This window comes from Archocentrus centrarchus, chromosome 7 (genome assembly GCF_007364275.1).
Source record: "Archocentrus centrarchus isolate MPI-CPG fArcCen1 chromosome 7, fArcCen1, whole genome shotgun sequence".
In the NCBI taxonomy this organism is placed as follows: domain Eukaryota; kingdom Metazoa; phylum Chordata; class Actinopteri; order Cichliformes; family Cichlidae; genus Archocentrus; species Archocentrus centrarchus.
This window is the reverse complement of record NC_044352.1, coordinates 22,344,287-22,366,580: the sequence shown is the minus strand read 5'-3', so window position 1 is coordinate 22,366,580 and position 22,294 is coordinate 22,344,287. Positions and strand designations below refer to the sequence as shown.

The window sequence follows — 22,294 nt, the reverse complement described above, 5'->3', positions numbered from 1 at the left end:
AAGCTGCATGTGTGTATCTTTTGTTAGTTAAAATTGATATAAGTTTATAAATTATAAAACTTATACTCATGTAAAGAATATAGAGAATTGTAAGGATAATTAGCTTAAAAAAAAGAAAAAAGGAAACATGTGGGTCAAAGGTCCCTGGGCAGCTGTGTGGGAGGAAGGCCAAATCAGGTAGGGATTTTGTATTTAAATGAGACTCACAGTTGCACAGCTCTGAATCACCTCCAGCATGTGTAATATATATTTTTTAATAAGATATCACTGGCTGTTTAGCTTATTTTTTCTAAATGGATTGTTCATTGCATGCAAACGTTTTTACCTCACTTGAGGTCAAATTAAGTTTAACACCCCTGCAAAGCTCGCAGAATTCAGTTTTTGTTCCCTTTTGTAATGTAGCACTCCGTTTTGCTGCACTTTTAATTAATGTTCAAGGAAAAATATTTCTGTAAATTTTGTCAGATTTCATATTTTTTAGCTGAAAAAAGTTCAGGCTCTTACTTTTCAAAAAGACTGTTCTGCTATATGATGTAAAAATTGATACTGCTTTTTAGTCTTGTATGAACATATCCTGATACTGCTCTCAAATATTTCTATGAGATATGATCAAATATGAGAAGAAAACACCAAAAACAGTCATGGCTTTCTAAAGCTACTTAATACCGATAATCAGGCCAGACGTTTCTTCCACTGCAATATCTGTGACCAACATCTGTGCCAAAACAATACACAGCTGTAGACGCCATTTATTGGACTTTATCACATCTGCCAAAACCACTGTGCATAATCACAAATCAGTTTAATGCCACTTCCTCAAATATGAAAGCAAAACTAAGTCTGTTTCTAGAAAATAAAAGTGCTATTTTGCATTAAGAGATGATGAAACTAAATTTATTTTTGTAGAGATGTTGCAAACCAGAGTGACATATCCTAAAGAAAGGCTGGAGAAAAGAAAGTCCCTCAGACCTGCACATGAGGCTTGTGCTCTGAAATGCTCATGGATATTCAGGGAGAAATGGAAAATAGGGGTGACTTTGGTGGACTTTGGTTTTGTCCAATTAATCAGTCTATTTTAAGCTACAAAAACAGGCCTAACATTCAGTTGACAAGTGACTTGGATTTTAGAACGCTCTTTTGTTGCAAACTGTCCTTATGCTTTCTTCCCAAAAACAACTGAAGCATGTGGAATGCAGATAAAATGACAGGTCTACACCACATTTCTTGTTTATAGTACACTTTATCAGTTTTAGCTGCACACATCAAAATCAGGCCAGAGCCTCAACCTGATTCAGTTGACAAAATTCAAGAGTTACAACAATTAAAAAGGCAATATCAGTAGATTTTACAATTCGCAAAAGTAGCTCATGAATTCATTTTTCCTGCCTTAAAGAAGGAGTGCTTAGTTGAGCCCACACCGAAGGACACTGATGAGCCATGTTTAAGTCTGTTCCACAGTAAATCGCTCAGTAGCTTAAGGTACTTAAATCATCATGCTGTGTAATCTACACCTACACTTGCTCTCACTGTACAGAGACTCATACAAAAAAGTAGAGACCATTTTAACTGTTTTGCAAAAATAAAAAGGCTACAAAGAGGTCTTTCATTCAAGTGGGCCCTGTGGGACTGACAGCAGGACGTACAGCATGTAAAGTAATCTGAATACACCATAAAATAAAATCACACAGCACACGGGTTCACTTAAACAAATATCGTTTTCTACAACATCAGATACACTACAAGCATGAAATGTCCCTCATGGTACCTTGTACACCCATTCAAAAATGCAATAGAAATCACAGTTTAAGTGCATAATTTAAATATTACCCACAAACCTACACACACACACACACACACACACACACGCATGCACACACAGATGCACACACGCGCGCACACACACACACGCACGCACACACTCGCGCACACACTCATGCACACACTCACGCACACTCGCACACTTACGCACGCACGCATGTACGCACACACACACACGCACGCACGCACACACACACACACACGCACACACACACGTATGCACATGCACACACTGCATCTTCTGAGATCGCAGACATAGTCCAGGTTTACATTTTCACAGAGGGCACGAGTTCAGTACCGGATTTTGAGAAACACATCCACAAGTCTATGACTTATATGAATCTACAGATTGTCTTAATTGGGATGCACTGAAGGATTTTCTCCAAACAAATTAAATCTTTACCTGACAAAAAAAAAAAAACAAAAACAAAATGTGTAATTTTCCAGCTGCCAAATGCAGCTGTATCATTGAAACAAGAGAGAAATGCATGAAAATCAAAAATAAAACCGATAACACTCTCGTTGTGTGTGTTAAATATAAAGCTGGAGCCAGGAGAGAGTCTGCTTTGTTTAGCATAGAGAAAGCAAAACAGCTAGTCTCTCCAAAGGAAAAACAGCCTGCCCACCAGCACTTTTAAAGCTCACTAATTAACATGGACTGTGCACAGTGGTGTAGTGGTTAGCACTGTCACCTCAAAGAAATACGTTTCCCGGTCTGCTGGGGCCCATCTCTGTGGAGCTTGCATGTTCTCCTGTGTGTGTCCCTGTGTGGTTGTCGTCCTGCAGTCCAAAGATATGCTTGTGAGGTTAATCGATCATTTGAAACTGGCCATAGCTGTGTACGTGAGGAGGAATGGTACCCTGCCTCTTTCCCATGGCCAGCTAAGATAAGCTCCAGCCTCCCTGTGACCCTAAACTGGATAAGATTAGCATATCATACTCACTTCTCACTTAAGCTAAAAAGTAAGTGTAGTTCTTAAAATGAGACTAGCATTAGGCTGAAATCAGACTGCTCCTTTCTTTCGCCCAGGCTGCTGCCTGTGTACCATGTTTTCAAAATAAAAGTCCTACATTTTCTTATAATATACATTAAATTTTAAAATGCTTCATGTGTATTGGCACATACTGTACTTCAAGGCAACATTACACAAGAATGTTAGAGCAACAAAATGCATCACATCTTTGCAAAATATCTTTGATACTTGTTAAGTAGATACAAAAATTAAATAAAATACATTACTGGAAATATATACATATATATTAAAAAAAAAAAAACAAGACACATTTTGCAAAGAGACAGTTGAAATGAGAGGAAATGACACAGCTTCATAACAGCTATCAGGGGTTGTAAACCGTACGAAAGTCTTGAGGTGAAACTGCCGCCCTGTTGTTGTACTCTGGGGCTGAACAGAACCTCAAGTTATCATTAAGGTAGTTTGCAGCTTGCTCCCTGCTGAGTAATGCAGTTGGTGAGATGAACTTTCTGTTTCCGTGATTCATGACACTTTGCATGAGCAGGTGGTTTTCAAGTAGCAATTTCAGCAAATCAAAAACAAGTTTATTATCTGGGTTGATATGCCCCTGTGGCAAAGGCATTCCACTGATGGATGGGAGAACGATGAGTGTGATGGATTTTCTTCACTGTGGAAATACGTGTGTGGAAGTGATGCTCCAAGTGATGATCTAATTGTCTTTGGATGCCTCTGCTTAGTTGTTATTCACCACATACAGGCCACTGAGATGTAAACATTTGCTAAAGAATCTTTCAAAGTCTTTGAATTTCATCCGTCATGTAAAATAATCAACTCTGTTTATGTATATAAGTTAAAAATCTACATTTTTGGCTGGTCCTCAGGTTTCATTGGTTCAGTGTTCTTCATGGTCTGTTATCTTTGGCCAGTGAGTGCATCATCCAGTTGACCTTGGTCTTCCAGCTCTCCCGCAAAGCCTCGTTGAACTTTACTTTGAAATTCTTCAGTGCCTCGTCCTCTGATTTGCCCAAAGCTAAAGAGTCCTTTTAAAAAACAAGAAACCACTAATTATCAACATTGCTATCAATCTCCTTGTAATCATTAATGGTTGCATCATTACTGTAGCATACCTTTAGATACTGTATGTCTTTGAAGGATGTGAGTTCAGGTAGCCCTGCTGCCTTCATCATAGCGAAGAGGTTGACAAATAGTGTCCCGTTCCGGCACAGGATCTTATAAGCCCGTTCGCAGTACTCCCTGAACCTGACAGCAAAGACGCAAAAAGTCACGAGTTAACAGAACCACAGAACAGCCCATCCATCCACTGCTTATACAATTCCAGTTCAGGGTCACAAGGTGGCTGGATCCTATCCCAGGACAGGTTGCCAGTCTGTCACAGGGCCAGCACAGAGAGACAGACAATCATTCACACTCACATGCAAATGACACACGGAAAGGCTTCAAACCCAGGACCTCTTTGCTATTAGAGGACAGTGCTAGCCACTGTGCCACCGTCTATAAATCAAAGTATGTGAAATTTTCTCAGCGTTACATGTATTTGCTGTACCTCTCAAACTTCTCACTGTTGTTTGTCCTCCCTTGCTGGATCACATGGACAAAGTCATAGGTCAAGATAAAAGGCACACGCTCCCTGTTAATTCCAAGTTTCCTCTTGAAGTTGCCCAGGAAGTGCCCAAAATCGATGTGGAACAGCTAAAAAGCAAAAGTTAAAATCGCTGTTAAGTAGGTTCTGGATTGCACAGTCGCATTTTACTCACTACCTCTGAATCTCTGAGTTAGAGAATAAAATGTGACTGAGTGACCCAAACAATTTTACTCCAACACGTCTAACAAAATAATTATAAGAATATTGCTAAATAAGTGTTTTGCTAACTGAAAAAAAAAAAAAAGAAAACATATCAATGAGCAACAAAATGCATTGTTTTAAACATTAAGCAGTTTACACAGACATCTAAACAGATAAGTGGAGATTCGAACATGCAGTAACCCTCACCTGTCCAGTTTCCCTGATCATGATATTGTCGTTGTGACGATCTCCAATGCCCAAGACGTAAGTAGCTACACAGTAGCCAGCACAGGACAGTGTGAACTCCTCTATTGCCCGATCAAGTTTGTTCCTGGTGACATACAAGGTCATAGAAACAAGGAAGCAGAGAGCATGAGCGAGTTTTGTTCTTACAGTGCTTTTACACTTCTCCTATATTCTCATATAACCTGCATTATACAAACACGAAAAAGCCACGAGGCAGAGTGTCTTCAGGGCCAGACCATATAAGATATTCTCAGAGGAGTTGCTGTGGCTGATTAATGATTGATCGTCACGTCCTTTCGCAGTCTAGACGTGCACAAGGTTCACTGTGTTTTTACTAATCTTCTCAGCTCCATTACGGGAGCTGCGGCGTTCCAAGCTAATTATCTTTCTGGTCTGCTGTGCCATCAGCTGGGCCTGCTCTGCCAACATGACTTACAAAGGCTTATTCATTACATCAAATAGTTTTCTTTCTTCAAGGAGCTTTTAGAATAGACAAGACCTTCAGACTGTCTGGCACCAAATAAAAATCTACTCTCATTTTTTTTTTTTTTATTAAACCTTTATTTATACAGGTAGTCCCATTTAATGCCGATAAAGATGCAGCCACCTGTGCACTTTGTGCTGCTCTGTCTGGGTTTAAAAGCCTGAAATGGAAAAACACTTTTAAGCAAACAATTTAAGTTAAATTTTTTTTTTTTACCTATGTACGTTTTTGTTGCTGAATATAATCAGGAATGGGATGAAGATGATTTTTCGACATATTAAAGCCTTATTTTCGATCCTCTCCCCATCCTTCTTTTTCATATGAACAAAAAGTATTATGTAACTTTTTAAAACTATCAATACCGGTCTATTGCTACACCCCTAATGCATCTCATCAGTGATGCAGCTGAACAGAATCATTTTCAGTACTATTTTGTACTAAAAATAAGATGCGTATCAACCGGTGCCACTTAAGGAAATTCAGCTGATGCTAACACAAATTCCAAATGCAAAAGCTTTAGACAAGATGCTGCCTTTTTCAGATTTCACATTACGTATTTTTAAAAAATGGTTAGTATTAGTACATCATTTTCAACTGGAACACAGCTCATGACAGAGCCGTCCTAGGAGGACTCGGGGAATTCCCCACATGAAGCTGTGGGAGGTTTATGGGGGGGAGAGGCTGCACAGGCGGATTGCTCACCCGGACTCCTTCTCTGTGCCTTCTATGTGGTTTGCTTGGGTGTGTGTATATAATGCACCCAATTTGCTTGCTTCTTGAGGTTAAATAGGGTCATCACCTTTACTGAGTATCTAGCCCAAATAAGGTGACATTTTCAGGCTTTTGAGAGTTCCCACTGTGTCACAGTCCATACTCACTCAGGATTTTTTGATTTGAGCCAGTTCAGCAAGGCGTCCTTATTGAAGGCAGCAGTAGCGGCGCTGTTGCTGCTGTTACGCTGGATGTTGGCAATTGTGTCAGAGTGCTTCACAATCTCGATGAGCCCCATCTTGTTCCCAGTTGACAAGCAGCCGTACGGGATCATCCTGTTTTTTGCAAAATGAACAGTATTAAGTTGGTGGAGAAGATCTCCCTGTGCAAAAGCAGCAATCGCCATATGAAGCAACGCCAACCTGAGATCCAGGCCCTCTTTCTTCCACAAATTCTCCATGAGCTGAATCATCTGCAGGGTCAGCATGTCTTGCCGAAGATCTAAAGGTGATGAGTAGAAAATGGAAATAAATATGTCTGATCCAAACTTTTCTCTTAGATGTCCCTTTCCAAACCCACTGTCTGTTTTTATCCTCCCATCAGATTTTAATTTGCAAGCAAGCCCCTGAACTAACATAGACTGCAGCTTAAATTCTGACAGTTTGGAAAATGTATGTTCGATCATCTCGTCTCTCACCGTCTCCATTTTTGAAGATGATGCCCACCATGTCTCCTTCAGCTGTGGGATTCCTATACATCAGCCAGAGCGGCTCATCTTGGAGTCCATAAATCTGCACTTATCAGCACTGCAACAACAAAAATGCCCATTTTACACAAACAATCATCTGAAAGGTGCTCTTGGTTCAAAGAATGAGACCAAATACAAACTGGTTTTACAAAATATGAATCTTTTTTTTTTTAAAAAAAGGAATCCATATATTTAACATATATTTATGCTCAGTGACTTTGGGGGTGCTTTATGAAAAGAGGGTTTTGTCCAGGACAACACTGGCAACATGCTCATATGTTTATAGAGCAAGTAATAAGTGTAAGATGCTGTGGTCCTAACATCTGTTTTGTCCATGTACCACTTAAATGTATTATTTTTGGATGTAGTAAAGCCAGAAAGGGACTCAAATGCCTTCTCAAAATCCAATAAGTAGGAACAGAAATGCATAAAAACAATTATGCTGCCATGTGTTTGTGTGTTTGTCTGGGCCACTAACCAGATCTCTGTAAGTATTATGCTTGGGTTGAGTGGTGACAGAAGGTCTGACAGTGCCTCCAGGTAGGACTCCTGTCTGATACACAGCTTCAGGTCCTCAGCTGTCATCTTCTGGGAGCCCGACTTGACAAAGTCACTCAGGGCCTTCATTTTGCCCAGAGCCTCAGTCTGAGCGTGGGAGAGGTAAGACAGAGGCTGAAATTTAGATCAAAACAAGCAAACAAACAAAAAACCACATTACCAAACTTAAGGTGAGTGACAATCAACAGGGGATTGTTAACCTGTTTGGTTAAGAGCTTGATGTGATGGATGTTTCCCCTGCAGTAGGCCTCCAGAATCAGGCCAAAACGCAAACCCACAGACGCTACATGAGTCTCTGACCTGCAATATACACAAATTTCCAGTCAAACAAAAAGCTGACTTGATCTTGTTTTTCTTTCTGCTTTCTTCTTTCTTTCTTTTTTGATTTTTTTTTTTAAAGAGCTAGACTGTAACTCACCTGAGATGCCAAAACAGAAAGTGTCCGATCCTCCTGTTGGACAACGCCCTTTCTAACAAGAAAGTGGTAAGGTCACAGTCCAGGTAGGACTCGTACTTCAGGACCTGGACCAGCTGGATCAGGTAATGCAACAGTTCATCATCACTGTGTGCAGAGAAAGGTCGCTCGTGTTGTTAACAGTCAAAACACAAAACACTGTGAGCTTCTAAAACATGAGCATAAATGTATGTGCACCTGAGCTTTCTGAGGCATCTGATAGTGAAAGAACGAACTGCTGGGTCGGGAAAACTGTAGTCTAAGAGCTCCAAGGCCTGGATGGCAGGGAGGTCCGGCCAGTTCCTCAGTAAACTCACCATCTGAGGAGAATTCAATAATTATTTTCTAACACGATAAAACGACTTGAAGATTAATGTAGACCTTTGGTGCTACTTACAACTCTATATTTTATTCTATGACAATGACATTACAATAGCGTTGCATCATTCACTGTTGAACATTCCCTTATTCCTCTCTTCTCCCTGAAAGCCCATTTCCTTCTGATTGGGAGGCTTTATTGTGGTCACTTCCCTCCTTCTCATGCTAGTTTCCGAGCTCAAAAAAAAAATTAAAATCCTTCTAAACCACATATTGTATTGTTCTTGATGCCAACTACTCAAATCCATCCATAAATGTGTGAGCCGGATGCTCCAGAGAGGTTATAGCAAGTTGTCTCTGTTTGGTAATTATTACAATATGTACCTGCTTCTTTGGTGACATAATGGTGGATTTGTATATATGTACCAGTATAGATCATGCATGCATTTTAAATAAAATCATTTGGGCTTTTTTCTCATAGGTTTACTCTGGCCACTTTAAACCTTAAGGCTAAGAAATCATGTTAAACAAAAGCTTTTACTGCCCTACACATGTTTCCAGGCTGGTTTCCAGACATTAGTGAAAAACACAAATAATAATAATGCTTTATTCATACCTGAACTACATCCTCACGCTTATTCCACTTGGTGATGAGGAGCAGCTTGGACAGACTTTCAGGATAATGGTCGCGGACTTCGGTGCGGAGCTTCCATAGGAGCTCTTTCTCATCCTCAAAAATCTCAGTGTAGTTTTTGTTGTCCATTATTTCTTTTAGTTTGAAGTACTACAGAGAGCACAATCATGCGGACACAAAGTCATGAAAATGTTTCTTCAGTAAGAAATGTTTCTGCTTTTACTTTTTTTACTGTAACTATGTAAAATTTGTAAAATGTGAGTCCTACCTCTTCTTTAGTGGCAAAACTTGCATCACCGTTCTTCTCCATGTCACATATCTGGAAGCACGTGAGGATTATTTTTTTGGACTGACTATGATCAAATATGTACACTCAAATATGGTCCTTTGGGAGACGGTACCTTGTCCAGTGGAGGGTAATAGAGAGGGTGTGGCCGGATGTTGGGGAAACGAATTTGAAGCCCTGCAGCGCTGTCCACATTGGGGTTCTTCTCAACGGTTCCCATCGGGTTCAGCAGGTCACTTTTGTCATCTGTAATAAAAATATCATATATGAAATGTGCCATTTGGTGGAATCTTCTGTCCATGTAGTTATTAGATATTCTTCTTAAAAAAAAACCCTCTCGTCTGTCAATTAACTCACTAGAGGAAAAAAATAAACCCTATTTTTACAGGCATGTTTTTGACTGGCAAACAGGCACTTTGGCATCTTACCTTACTGCATCAGAAAACACAAAAAGTTTGACTTTGGTAGCAATGACATGTAACTTTGGACAATTCAGAACCTCTCTGTGTGCTTCACAGTGTTGTCGAGGAGGCTGTGAACATGTCGAGGTGTTTTTTTGTTTTTTCTGAAGAGGAGGACAAAGGAAGAAGAGGCAAGTACCAGGAACAGACGGCCACGTGGATAAGAGGAACTCCCCCGTCTTCAGCTGGTCCTTGTAGTCAAACACCATGGTGTTCACCCAGGCTATCGGGCAGTCCTGAGACGATAAAGGGAGAGCCACAGCGAGGATAAGGTTCATTGTTTCACTTTACACACCATCTGCAAGCTTTAAGATCCCGAGAATGGTTTAAGGCTAACCTACACAATTTGCAGCCAGAGATGAATTACGGTTTTCTCAGTTACAATAACATCATGTGCAATACTTGAGCAATAAAAATCTTTTTTATAATTCAAGCTCTATTCTTCTCTGAAGATTAAAACAGTTGACAGGCAAATCATTTTTTTTTTTTTTTTGCATCATCAGAATTAAATCAAGCTTCACTAAAGGCAAAGCCTTTTTATTATTTAATCTAAAATGCTTTGAATAATTACCTCTCTCCTGCCCAACACATGCTTTATTTTAAGGCTCACTTAAATTCAAAACTTTAATATTTTCTAATTACAATAAACAGTTTGAAGCTTGAGTGTGGTAACTGTAGTCTTACTGTTAGACCAAAAAAAAAACTCAAGAGAGCAATCGATTTTTTTTTTTCATAACTTCTACAATGCAGCATAAAGGCTGTTGGGTTCCAGGAAATTAAATAACTTCCATCAATTCAATGTGGTGAAAAACAAAGTTAACACATTTAAAGCAGCAACACCCGTTTTTTTTTTAACAAAAAAAAAAAGGGGGGGGGGGGGGTGATGCACATAAACAAGAATGGCTAAAATAGCTCAACTTCCGTCTATCTTTCTGCTGTCTGGCTGCAGGACTTCTCTTCCAGGCAAAAGAAGAGAGAAGTGGCTCAGAAAGCAGAAGTGGTCTCAATGCCCACAAAACACACCTGGGCTAACATGTTTGGGAGGTCTGCACAAACTTGTGGCCAACAGCTGCTGCTTTGCTTCAAACAAAAAAGCTACTGAGACCACAGCCGCAGAAAAAGGGGAATTTGTTGTTGTCACTGTACTTTTCACTGTACACAGAACAGGTTTGTGGAGGCTCTTTCGAACGTGACATCAGAGTGTACTGCTACCACTGTAGCACCTGCGCGCAGTCTCACACATGGTTTTATGAAAGAAGAAAAAAAAAAAAAAAAAAAAAAAAGCAAGCAGCTACTGAAACGTTTAATCCAGAGTGCCTGTACTTGGTTACTGCAGATGTTGCTCAAAGGAACCTACAGCTTTTAAAGAGATTAATCTGCTGTATATTAAAAGATATTTAAAGAAATGAGAAGAAATTGCTCAGCAGGGCATCTTCAAATTGCTTAATTTTTTCCACTAATGATGTCCATAGTTATACTTTTCTCAGTAAAGGCAAAGCGCCTGTTATCATGTTGGTGTTATTGGAAAAAAAACAAACATTTTTATCACAGGGCTGGATTTTTTTTCCCCACCTCAGGTGAAAATCCTCTTTGGTGGAGTTATAAAATGACTCAACGCTGGAAAATAAAAGCATAAATCTTCATACTAAGAAAGGTGTAACCAACTTTAAATATCACATAAATCGTGCAGTTTGCTAAACACATGACTCCTTTTTGGTGTTTTTGCCTCACAGATGCCTTCAGGTGCCTGTGGTGTTCAACCTTAATATCGCAATTTAAAAATGTCTCCAACCCTGAAGCATAGCACCGGTTTCACATGCTGCATGATCAATACTCATGAGACTAAATGTGTCTTATTTAAATCGATGTAGCTGAGTTTGCTGCAGCTCATAATGCCGACCAGTAATGTGCTTATCTTATTTTTAAACCACTTGAAGAACCACTGGCTTAGCCACAAATGTGTTTGTGTTTCTGAGTAAAGCATTACTCATACAAGGAAAAGCAATGTGCAAGTGATTAGAATTTTTTTTTTAACTATGGGCCCCACACTTCAAAATCTCATTTCCCACCATGTTGTTGCATGCTTTATCAGCTATGTATAAACATATGCAAAGTATATAAAGACATGCTGTCGGTCATGTATAATGTTGTAGGCGTCAGGATGTCTCGCAGTGAGTTTTTTTTTTTTTTTTTGTTCTCCTCTGTTGTGTTTCACCTTCAAATAAAATGAAGCATTAAAAAGGAGCATAAAAATATACTGTATATCTGGTGCTTACACATCAGTGAGAAGTGGGACTAAAATATTAGAGCAATATTCAGATTGCAGCAACTTTAGATGTATGTCAATCTAAAATATCCAGTATTTGCCACAAATAAAAAAAAGAAAAGAAAAGAAAAGCAGGTTGGGCTATGGATAAGAGTAGATTCAGGGTCTCAAGGTACAGAATGCTGGCTAAGGGCAACTCTTTGTGCAACAAGGATCGATTGCACTGCTTCAGTCAGCTTTTGTCATAATACGATATACCAGTGAAGCGCGAGCCACAGAGAGCTGTCGTAGCCTTTATAGCAGACTAAACTGTTAAAAATGTAGCTGAACACTTGTTAAAACGACTATAAGGCAGCACAAAGATGACCAACATAAAGCGCCAGTGACATGGGTTTAACGAGTGCATTTTTCTTGTGCCACCCTAATGCTGGCTTCTTGAAGTGGTGCTTGTTAATCAAAATGTTGCAAAGCCCTGCTCGTGAGGAAAATTGCTTTGTAATGTTTTAAACCCCCCACCCCCAGCTGTCCCCTGCGCGGGCCTCAAAGTCGAGCAAGTAAATTTAGAAGGTAAAAGGCTCATCGTGGGAGAGTGTGTGATGGAGACTGTGAAGATGAATTTAGAATTCCTTGAAAATGTTAGCCAATTCCTTCCTTCCTTGGACTGATGTGCAGATAAAAGGGCTGAAGTGGATGAAGTGTTAACCACAGCCTTGCCACTGAACACACTTGCACAACCAAACGCAGCAGCAACAACACACCCACACAGTAACTACGCGCACTACACACTAGAGAGGAAACAGATCTGTTTGTGCTTGCTAACAAATTCACACCCACCAGCCCAAACACTTGCCAGCTCAATCACAAGTTGTACAATGAGACCCCGAAAACACCCTGAGCTACTGACACACTCACCGCTTTCTTATTCTTCTTTTTGGTGCCGCGGGGTTTCTTGGTCTTCTCAATGACAGCGTAGAGTGCGAAACACAGGCGGCTCATGCGAGGCAGGTCCGCCACGTTTATGTCAAACTCCAATTTCTGATTCCACAGCGGCTCAGAGCTCACTGCGACCTCTGAGCTCGTCACCACCTTACACAGCAGCTCGCTGCCATGGAAGAGACCAGCCTGCACTACAAGCTGGAGGGGGAAGAACAGATACACAGTAGTGATTAGACAGAGGCAAGACATGTGGTTTGGAAGCCGGCGACTTTAGCACTTTGTCTGAAGGTGATTGTTTGTGGAAGATTTACAGACTTCGAGAGATGATTCAGAGTTTCCTGTGTCACTCAAGCTATGAGTCAAAGAGTTTACACGTTCATATCGCAAGCAGGTCGCCATGCAAAGTCAGTCACAAATGAAAAACAAGCACCAGAGTCATAATTCAATACTGTATGACCATTAAGCTCCTGCCTTTTGCCAAATCAAGATAGTCTGAATTTACATTTACAAAATATATGAGTCGACCCCCCCGGGGTTGTGTTTTCAAACCTGTGCCTGCCATCCACAGACATGACTGATAATTATGTGACAGGACAAATTAGTCCTGAGTCACGATGCTCTAAGGCAGCATCCGGAAGTGTACTTGCACTTAATAACCCCTCTAAACAGTAATGTAGTTAGTTATGAAACAGATTTCTAAACACAGACACACACTGACAGAGTTCCCTCTCTTTCTTCGTTCTTCTCACTCTTTTTTCTGACATGGAAAAGTGAGTAGATGGAGTATTAGTGTATATTTCTGCATCCCTTCACTGTTCTTTTACAAACACTGACAATTGTCAAATTTTAAGATAGGTCAAGGGCCTATCTGCAATAGTAACATGCAACGCCTTCAAAAAAAAAAAAAAAGAAGTGCATTTGAAAGCGAGAGAGGGAGAGCATGAAGTCTGTCTTTTTTCTTAGAATCTAGGCCTCAGAATGAGACGTAAAAACCAGATAGGCCCTCCCCACTTCCTGTTTTGAAGTTTTAACCAACTGCCTTGATGAATTATGGGAAATGTGTGGTCTGTCATGTGACCCCCCCCTGTCATTTACATGTCAGCCCCGCTGTTCCTACAACTGAAATTGAAATATTGGTAAACAAGTGAATGCCACATTTCATTGAGCAGCAAAGTGAGAGAAAACCCACGCAAAACCACACCAACCTTCATTCCTTCATCTGCATTGACTCGGCTGCCCTGCAGCAGGTGAATGTAGAAAGGCTCACTGATGGACCACAGAGAAGAGGTGTTTTGCTGTAGAAAAGGAGCCAGAGAGAGAGGGGGGGGGGGAAAGGAATTTAATTTCTCCCTCCCTTCTTTTTTAGTGTCAAACTTGCAGTCACACAGTTGCTCCAATTTCCTGTTTGGCAACATCTCAAAAGAGAGGTGCAAAGCAACATCCACTTTCAAAAGAAAATAACGAGGGGGAAGAAACTTTCAAACTGGAGGAAACTGACAAAAGTTCAAGTCACAGTTCTTAGCTGCTTATGTTTCACATCTGTTTTATGCGAAGAGTTTCATATAAAGGCTTGAAAACAGTTCCAATATACGCTGCATGTGCAGCTACAGTAAATGAAAACCAAGTCATCAGGAGTAAATTGCCAAAGTCCGCAGGCTAGGTGCGGGATAAAGAGGCGGAGGAGAGAAAAAAAGAACACTTTTTTTTTAATGAAACACAGCTACCGCCTGACCTCTTACCTTCTTCAGTGGCAGAGGAGGAGGTCTGGATAAAGAGCGGCTCTTGTACACCTGGCTGCACATTCTGCCTTGCTCTTCCTGATATTTGACGATGGTGGAGTAGTGAACCATAGTAAGGTGGGGGTTTTGGCCATTTCTCAAACATGAGAAGATGTACTGAGGAGAGAAAAAGCAGAAGATTTACTGGTACAGCCATCAGTCAGTTCACCCACAGATATTTCCCAATGTTCTGATAGCGCTGGTTAGCTCCTGAAGGCTGTTCATTTGCTGTAGGTTAATGCAGCTGAAATCTCATTATGTGTGGATGGATGCAGTTCCTTTCTGCAGGGCTGCTAGACAGATATGAGTCACCCCTGCAGGTAGTTGGAGTTTCAAAATCAACAGTGGAGTCTCCGGCCACCAAAATGTTGACTCACTCTACTCCTGATCTGACAGTCATTTCAGTTATTGTGGACCACCTGCACAGGCCTGAATGCAGACAAATAACACTGAACAGAAACTCACTCACATTCACTGAAAAAAATAACATCTGCTCTCGAGAATATAGTGAATGTAATTAACAGTTTCAACAGAGAGCAGTAGAAAATGAAAAGATTTCTTCAAATGCATCTAAAAAAGTGAAAACAACAGGCTGCATAAGTCTGATTTTCAATTTATACATAATATATATAAACCTTCACTAACTGTAGGTTAGTATGTCAAGTAGCAGATGGTGATATGAAATACATTAGGTAAAGGGTAGCATTTCTAACATACTGAATATTTTATATTGAGGCTAACATAAAGAAATAAACTGAAACTCTGTGAAGAGCAGGGATCCACAGGAACCGAAAGCCCATGTGAGAAGGATAAAGGCCCCCAGCTGCTCTGTGAGACACTTCTTTGTGGCAAAACAAAAGAAACAAATAAAATAAAAATCACATTACATCTGCGTATTTGTTAGCGTGTGGGGACGCTTCTCTGCAGCAGGTCCGGGAAGGTTTGTGAAGCAAAATACAAAAATTATCATGGCAGAAACTGAGCGTGAAAGAAAACCGTAATCTTTGGAATTATTAAAAATGAGACAAACCTACACAGCAACATCCAAAATTTCCAATCCAGAATTTGGGGGAAAACCTAAACATATGTTTTCATTCTGTTGCCTCATGCAACCCCAGTGTAAGAACATTGGTGCTAAACTGATGGAAAAAAAAAATATTAATTCTTTTAAAATCAAGGTTGTATTGCAACACCCATAATATATAAAAAGCTGATGGAAGATGCCAAAGACACCTTACTGCTTTGTGCCAATTGTATGTTCTCAACCAGTGATTGCTTTTGTTTCTGATTTTAGACTGAGATTGAGTCAGTAAACCAACAAAACCAACTGGGAAATAAAGGGAAATAATTCAAACATTTTTTTTTTTTATTGGATTAACTCACTTTAAACTGACAGAGGGGGTGTTTCCCATAGATGAAGTCCCATGTCCCGTTGACCTGTAGGGTGTAGTCCTCAGATTCCTGTCGCATTAAGCGAAAAACGGTGGCCTTCTTCTTCAGAGCGCTCTTCATCAAAGCCACGGGGAGGTCCTGAGGGTCCTGCTGCAGCATGAAGCTTTCCTGTAAGAGCAGCAGACATCATAATTCACATAAAGATGCCAGCTTTACAGAAAATCATAAAAATGCTGCTCGTTCCTGAGTGTTGTTTTGAAGGTAGTGTTTGTGGTGTGGGAGGGGGCTTTCCAAAGGTGCTAACATTTACTTAAAATCACCTCCACAGTGTGTCTACACAAGGTGGAACCACAGTTTTTCCAATCAAAGCTGCTGTGCTCTTTGTGGGGTTCCCTGCGGCTGCCCCATCATATCAGAACATTTGAACTGATTAGTTTGAACACTTAGAATGTATGACTCACGACAGCTAAAAGCAGCAGATCAACTCACATCAGAGGCCTCAAACTTGACATTAATGAAAATCTTCTTGATGTTTTTTGACTTGGCGCTCTGCGGCAGGGAGCTGCACGGCTCCAGGTCACATGGGAAGCTGTACTCCATCCACTTCTGCCACGGCAAACTCTGTCGGTCCTGAGCCTTCTCTTCGCAAAACGTGCGCATCTTGGTCCGAAACTCGTTCACCTCGTCGTTCTTCTGGGCTTCAAACTCATGTAGACCTGGAAAGTCATAAAACAAACTGTAAGTCTTAAAGAGTAAGACAAACAGCTAGCTTGTTATTTAAAGAAAGACATTTTTTTTAATTTTTCAAATTAAGCCTACTGAACAAAGCACACAGAAAATAAATTGTGTCACAGTATCAGATTTTCACTAACTAAATCTTCAGGAAATGGAGATAAACACTATTAGCCAAGTCTAGCTTTAACTTTATGTATTCTGTATACTCTGTCCCTTATTTTTGTCAAAAGGAATTACACTTAAAATATCAGTGTAATTATATTTTATTTACATAAAGAATAATTACCATTACACCCATAATATATTATGAATAAATGAGAAGTTAGGCTGTTTTTTTTTACTAAACAAATGAATTAGATTTAGCTAGTTATCCTAGCTCAGCTCTATTTTCAGGTTAGCTGCATTAGCTTAGAGCAGGGTTGTCACTCATTTTACATGGGGGGGCCACAGACAGCCCAGCTTGATCTTGAGTGGGTCAGAACAGTGAAATGCCCCTTACTATCAGTGTAAAGACATTTAACTGCACATTTAATCCCTGAGATTAATGCAATTCCAACAGTACATCTCAGTTGTTTTACATAACAAAGAAATGCTGCTCTAGTAAATGAAAGAAATCTGTCGTCACGACTCTTTTGGGCATGAATTGTAATAAATAAATTTGTAAAATGACAGAAAATGTTCTGGTAGCTCATTACCCAGGCTGCCCTGTAATTATAAAACAGAACGTTTTTGTCAATTCACAGAAAATTACCTTTTTTGAATTACTGTGGACCCATCGCAAAAAACAGAAATTTCTATAGTATTAAAAAAAACAGGAAGGTTTCTGTTATTGAGTTGTTTATCTATCACTTTGGTGTAATATGAAAGGCCATGAAGAAGGTCTTTATCAACAAGGAAAAGTTGTAAAATGCATGAAAATATGCTTAAAAGTCCCAAATTTATGCCCTTCTTCCCATTTTCCAAAGCTGTCCAGTCGGCCGGATTGGAATCTTTGCTGGACCAATTTTGGCCCTGGGACTTACGTTTGACACCCCTAGCTTATAGCTAGCCAGTGACCTGTTATCCTTGTAAGATAAAAGATTAACATTGTGGACACAAGCTAATGGAGAAAGAAACCGCTTTTTTGTTGCCAGTTCCTCCTTTTAAGCAAACCGTTAATTTGCTAACTTTGCAGTCTCAGAATAAGAATACTTTTGTTCCAAAAAAGGTTTCAACTCAGCCAACCCAGACTTCCAGACTACTGTCACAGCTCTTTTTCATCAGTTCAGATGCTGTAAGTGTGCTGGGGTGCTTGTTGCAGTGGTCTGGATCAACAACTGAACAAATGAAGACATTTATTTTGTGGAACTAAAAACATATCAGAGCCACAACAATGGTGACAAGAGGATGAGATCAAAGCTGTTGTGCAAAGATTATCGGGATGAGTATTGCAAGGCAGAAACTGTCATTTCATTTCTCTGTTTTATTGCATACACAGTCAGTTGTTCTGTCTGATTCTCTGAGAAATCTTAGTGGAGTGGGCATCAATTCAGAGGACTCGAGCCACTCGAGCTGGAGCAGCTCTGTTGCTTAATGACAGAAACTCTTCTCTCTAATCATGACTGAAGACCGATTCTAATCTTGTACAACAGAACGACCAACCACACCAAAAACCACTATAGACTCTGCAGAGACTGACCTTTGCCAATTAGCAGGCTGATTTGGGCATTTGTGAGTTTCTCCACTCGGTCACCCTCCCTCCCCACCAGCCTCAGGACACACATGAAGGGGCGCACATCACTTATGCGCCTCGATTCTTCCTCCAGCTCTTCCCTTTCTGCTGTCTCGTTGATGCAGGTGAAGACATATCCATCCGGATCACCAAGTGCACAGAACAGGGCCTCACTTCTGGCATTTTTCCAAACCATCTGAAATAAGAGACAACAGCAATACATGAACCTGAGAGCCTGGTGGTGATGACCTGCAATGTACAGTGTTCCTCTCTGTGCATGTAAAATTCATCCTTGAGTGCTCATGTAAAAGCACCCTTTATCGAACCACTGATTACAAAAAAAAAAAAAGCTATGCGTGTATGGTTACTGTTTACAAAAGCAAAACAAAAGCTGTCAAACAAGCCTCTTATTGATTAAATGAACTAAAATTATGCAAGAAAAATGATGCTGATAGTTTCTGGAGATTTCATCTTTTAATCATCCTAACAGCTTCCAAGAGTATCATTACCCAGCGCCGCTAAATCAAACAGCCTGAAGTGGCAGAAGTGTTGGCGCGGTCAGCAGCACATTCACATTTAACAGCAGATCTGCTTCAGTTGGAGTGCTGGCTGTGTATCCCAAGGAGGAAAGCTTGCAGCTTCCTCTCTAACAGAAGCATCAGAACTAGAGAGCACTGTCTGAACCGGGGTGTGTTTTAATTAGTTTAATGTCTGAAGAAAATATTAAGTCGGCCAGCTTGTTTAAAAGCATATTATTGTGAATAATAACATTTTGCAGAGTCAGTCATCTGGGCTACCCTGTTATGCTGCAGTCAATCAATTACAGTCTGCTGGAAGTACAGTGCTATCTAATAATAGAAGCAATGTGTGATTACATTACACATCATGTATCAGTGGAGAATCGGGATTTCAAAGGTCTTTAAAATCAATGTCGGGGGTGGAGGGCATACCTTTTTGATGTTTTTGATGGTGTCGTTTCGAGACACGGGAAAATTGAGGAAGATCCCAGTAGGCAGTAGGAAGTCCATGTTGATCGCCTGGTCCCCCTCCTTCTCCCATTCCTCCTGCATCCCATACTTCCCTGGGGGCATGGTGACGGCCTCTCATTTACTGTCAGCTCCTCTGCTGCTCACCGGAACAGGAGCCGGCTGTCCACACAGAGCAAGCACAGCCGGGGTTAATCTGTCCCCTATTAACAAGTGTTCCTGCAGTGAATGTTTTTGGCAGCGTAACAGCGTGTCTGTTTGTTCCTAAAACACTGGAAAATTCATCTTTTAGAGGTTATTGCTGGAAATCAAAGAGAATGTGAATGAATGGCTTGACAAACAGCAGCTTATTGAAGGGCCTGGATTGCACCTGATCCCTTTCTCCTGATGACAGTCACTCCAATTAATTGTAAGAGCGTGCACACACACACACAGACACACACACAGACACACACATATATATATAAAAAGATATATGGGATTAAGATAGTCTGAGTGCTTGACTTTTTTACGAGCAGCTCTGCCTTTAATGATCTGTCTGAAAGAAATATGAAAGGGTCAAATAAGGTGAAGCAGCGCTTAAAGAAACTTCAATTTTTGGAATTGAGCGCGGAATAAAATGCAAATCAAAAAAAAAAAAAGGGGGAATCGTTAATCTGCTTCTGCTTGCTGCAAATGTAACAAACAACGAGAACAAGTACGGTTTTGAGCGTAAAGTAATCCAACACTATTGATTTTTTTGGTAAGAGGAAACTTGCGCTGCGTGAGCTGCATTCTCTGCATGTGAAGGCTGACTTATGCCCGCAGCCTACAGTACAAATGTTAAGATTTTAAATGAAACCTACAGGATGGATCTTCGACACGCTTCTTTTTTCTTTTTCTTTTTTTTTTTTTTTTTTTTGAGAAAAGGCTTAAATGGAAATGAAAACACACGGCGCATCCAATCCGATGCGAAACGCGACACTGCGCCGTTGTCAGTAAAACTTGTGTCATGGCGAAAGCCTTGCCAACCTGTTAGCGCAGATACTTGCCTGTCAGCTCTACGATCCGGTCATCTCTTCATGTTTTGTTCTGTTTTGTTTTTTTTTTTGTCCCCCCTTTTTTTTTTTTTTTATCGCAGCGAAGATGGAGGATGGAACATCAGGGAGATGCGCGTCGTTCCGGCGGCTGTAGGCTCTATCAGCAACGAGAGAAGAGGATGAGGTGTTAGAAATCCGGCTCAGACGAAGAGAACGCTCGCAGGGCTCCCGTGAAGCGGTGAAATGCCTTCCTGGCTCGGTGCTGCGCGCTGTCAGTCAGCCGCTGATGTTGCGCTGACCCTGAGGGATGAGCGGCTGCGCGCTGCCTCACCAGCTCGCTCTGCGGGCCAAGGGACCGTCCACAAAAAGTTAGTTTGCACAAAGTGAAAGTACATTTCTCTCTCCACCTCCCGCCCTCCTCCCATTCTAGATGGTGCGTGTCAGGAGGCTTGTTTTGTATAAGTGTGAAAACAGCGAAATTACTAGTTGAAACGCCTAAACGCGCCTGAATCTGGCCTGTGTGAAAATTAAGTAGATGCTGAATTAGTCTTGAGCAGATATGAGGAGACGTTCAGCGTCTTCTCCTGTGAGGACATATTTCATACAATTAAGGCTGCTTCATTTTCCATCAAGGAAAATGAAACTTATCTGAATACAACTCCAGTCAAAGCGTGTGATAAAAGATTTATTTAGTATTTCTCTCTCTTTTTTTTTTTCAAGCACAAAAGTCAAATATTTGCTGTTTCCAGCTCCTCACACGTGACTACACAGTGAATGTGGGATTTGGATAGTGGTGATAGTGGTGAAAATCTTTCAAAGTAGCAATACCACAATGTGGATACAGAAAATGGTCCCCCGGGGGGGCTGTAAAGGATGTAACAATGTGGTAGCAGCATTTTGCTTCTGTATTTGGTTTGTGGGCCTGTTTCATTGATGAATCACAAACGTATTTAGAGTAATAATTACATAGTTTGTAAGCTTGTCAGACGTTTTGTTGGTAAAAGTTTGGTCTGTCAAACAGATGAAGTGAGGTAAAGGTGCAACTGGCTCTGTAATGTTGCAGAATAGAAATTAAGGAACAGCACAGTGTTGGTCACCTAAAACACACGATATTTTAGCTCAAGAAAAAAATGTACTCACTTATTCTATAGACACACTGATGAATCAGTTATTCAAGAAATAAATCTACAGATTTATCATTAAAGTCTTCATGTTGCCACTTGATCATCATCAAATTAAGAAAGCTTTACCAATCTGTCAGTGAGGGGAAAATATATATATCATTTATTGGATATTGATATGCAAAGATAAATTACAGTAGGTTATTTCCTCTTTTGTTTTCCTTCCCCTATTTTAAGTTTCAGAAGCCAAAAGCTCCCTGACCCAAAATAGACCAAACGAGGCCTTTAGCTGCTGGAATTCACACAGTGTTAAAGTCAGAACGTTTCCGGTTCCTGTTTAAGAAAAGAAAACCAGTGCATTTCATTGTGACTGATGAATGAAGTGTAGGTTATAACTGTATTTATATCTGAAGTATAGAATGTAAATTAACAGATGTAGTATTTTGTGAAAAAAAAAAAATCAAATGCCTCCAACGTGTGTCCAGCAAAACATCTTAAATAACAAAATAAACTGTGGTTCTTGAGACAAACACAGGCAGATACTTCCTGTCTGCTTTTCTTTGACTTTTTTTCATTCCTTTGCTGTTTTTTTTTTTTTTTGGGGGGGGGGGGGGGGTGTCAAAGTGTAAATCTTGCTGGGAAATCTGACTTCCTTTTTTTCTTATATCTACACAGACCATTTATATTTTAACGTTGCCACAATTAGTGAACGAAGACACCGCACTCATCATGGAAGTGGATCACAAACCACAGCAGTATTACTACCAGAGAAAGAGGAAATGCAGGGGGCCAGCAGCAACAGAGTGACATTACAGCTGTTCACTAACTAACATTAATTAACAGACAAAACACGT

At 40.4% G+C, this 22,294-nt stretch overlaps 1 protein-coding gene across 1 annotated transcript; it reads right to left on the bottom strand.

Annotated features, from left to right (window-relative positions):
• Positions 1-1,957: 1,957 nt before the first annotated feature.
• pik3cd (phosphatidylinositol-4,5-bisphosphate 3-kinase, catalytic subunit delta) lies at positions 1,958-20,632 on the bottom strand. Its single transcript, XM_030733347.1, is given in 24 exon segments — positions 1,958-3,832; positions 3,920-4,052; positions 4,357-4,502; positions 4,804-4,927; positions 6,205-6,372; positions 6,460-6,538; positions 6,735-6,809; positions 6,812-6,843; positions 7,264-7,430; positions 7,544-7,643; positions 7,762-7,905; positions 7,996-8,117; positions 8,732-8,899; positions 9,018-9,068; positions 9,151-9,281; positions 9,636-9,732; positions 12,675-12,896; positions 13,904-13,993; positions 14,438-14,593; positions 15,860-16,036; positions 16,358-16,584; positions 18,282-18,510; positions 19,265-19,462; positions 20,332-20,632. Coding segments are annotated over 23 exon segments (3,117 nt in total). The 5' UTR covers positions 19,406-19,462; positions 20,332-20,632; the 3' UTR covers positions 1,958-3,694.
• Positions 20,633-22,294: the final 1,662 nt, after the last annotated feature.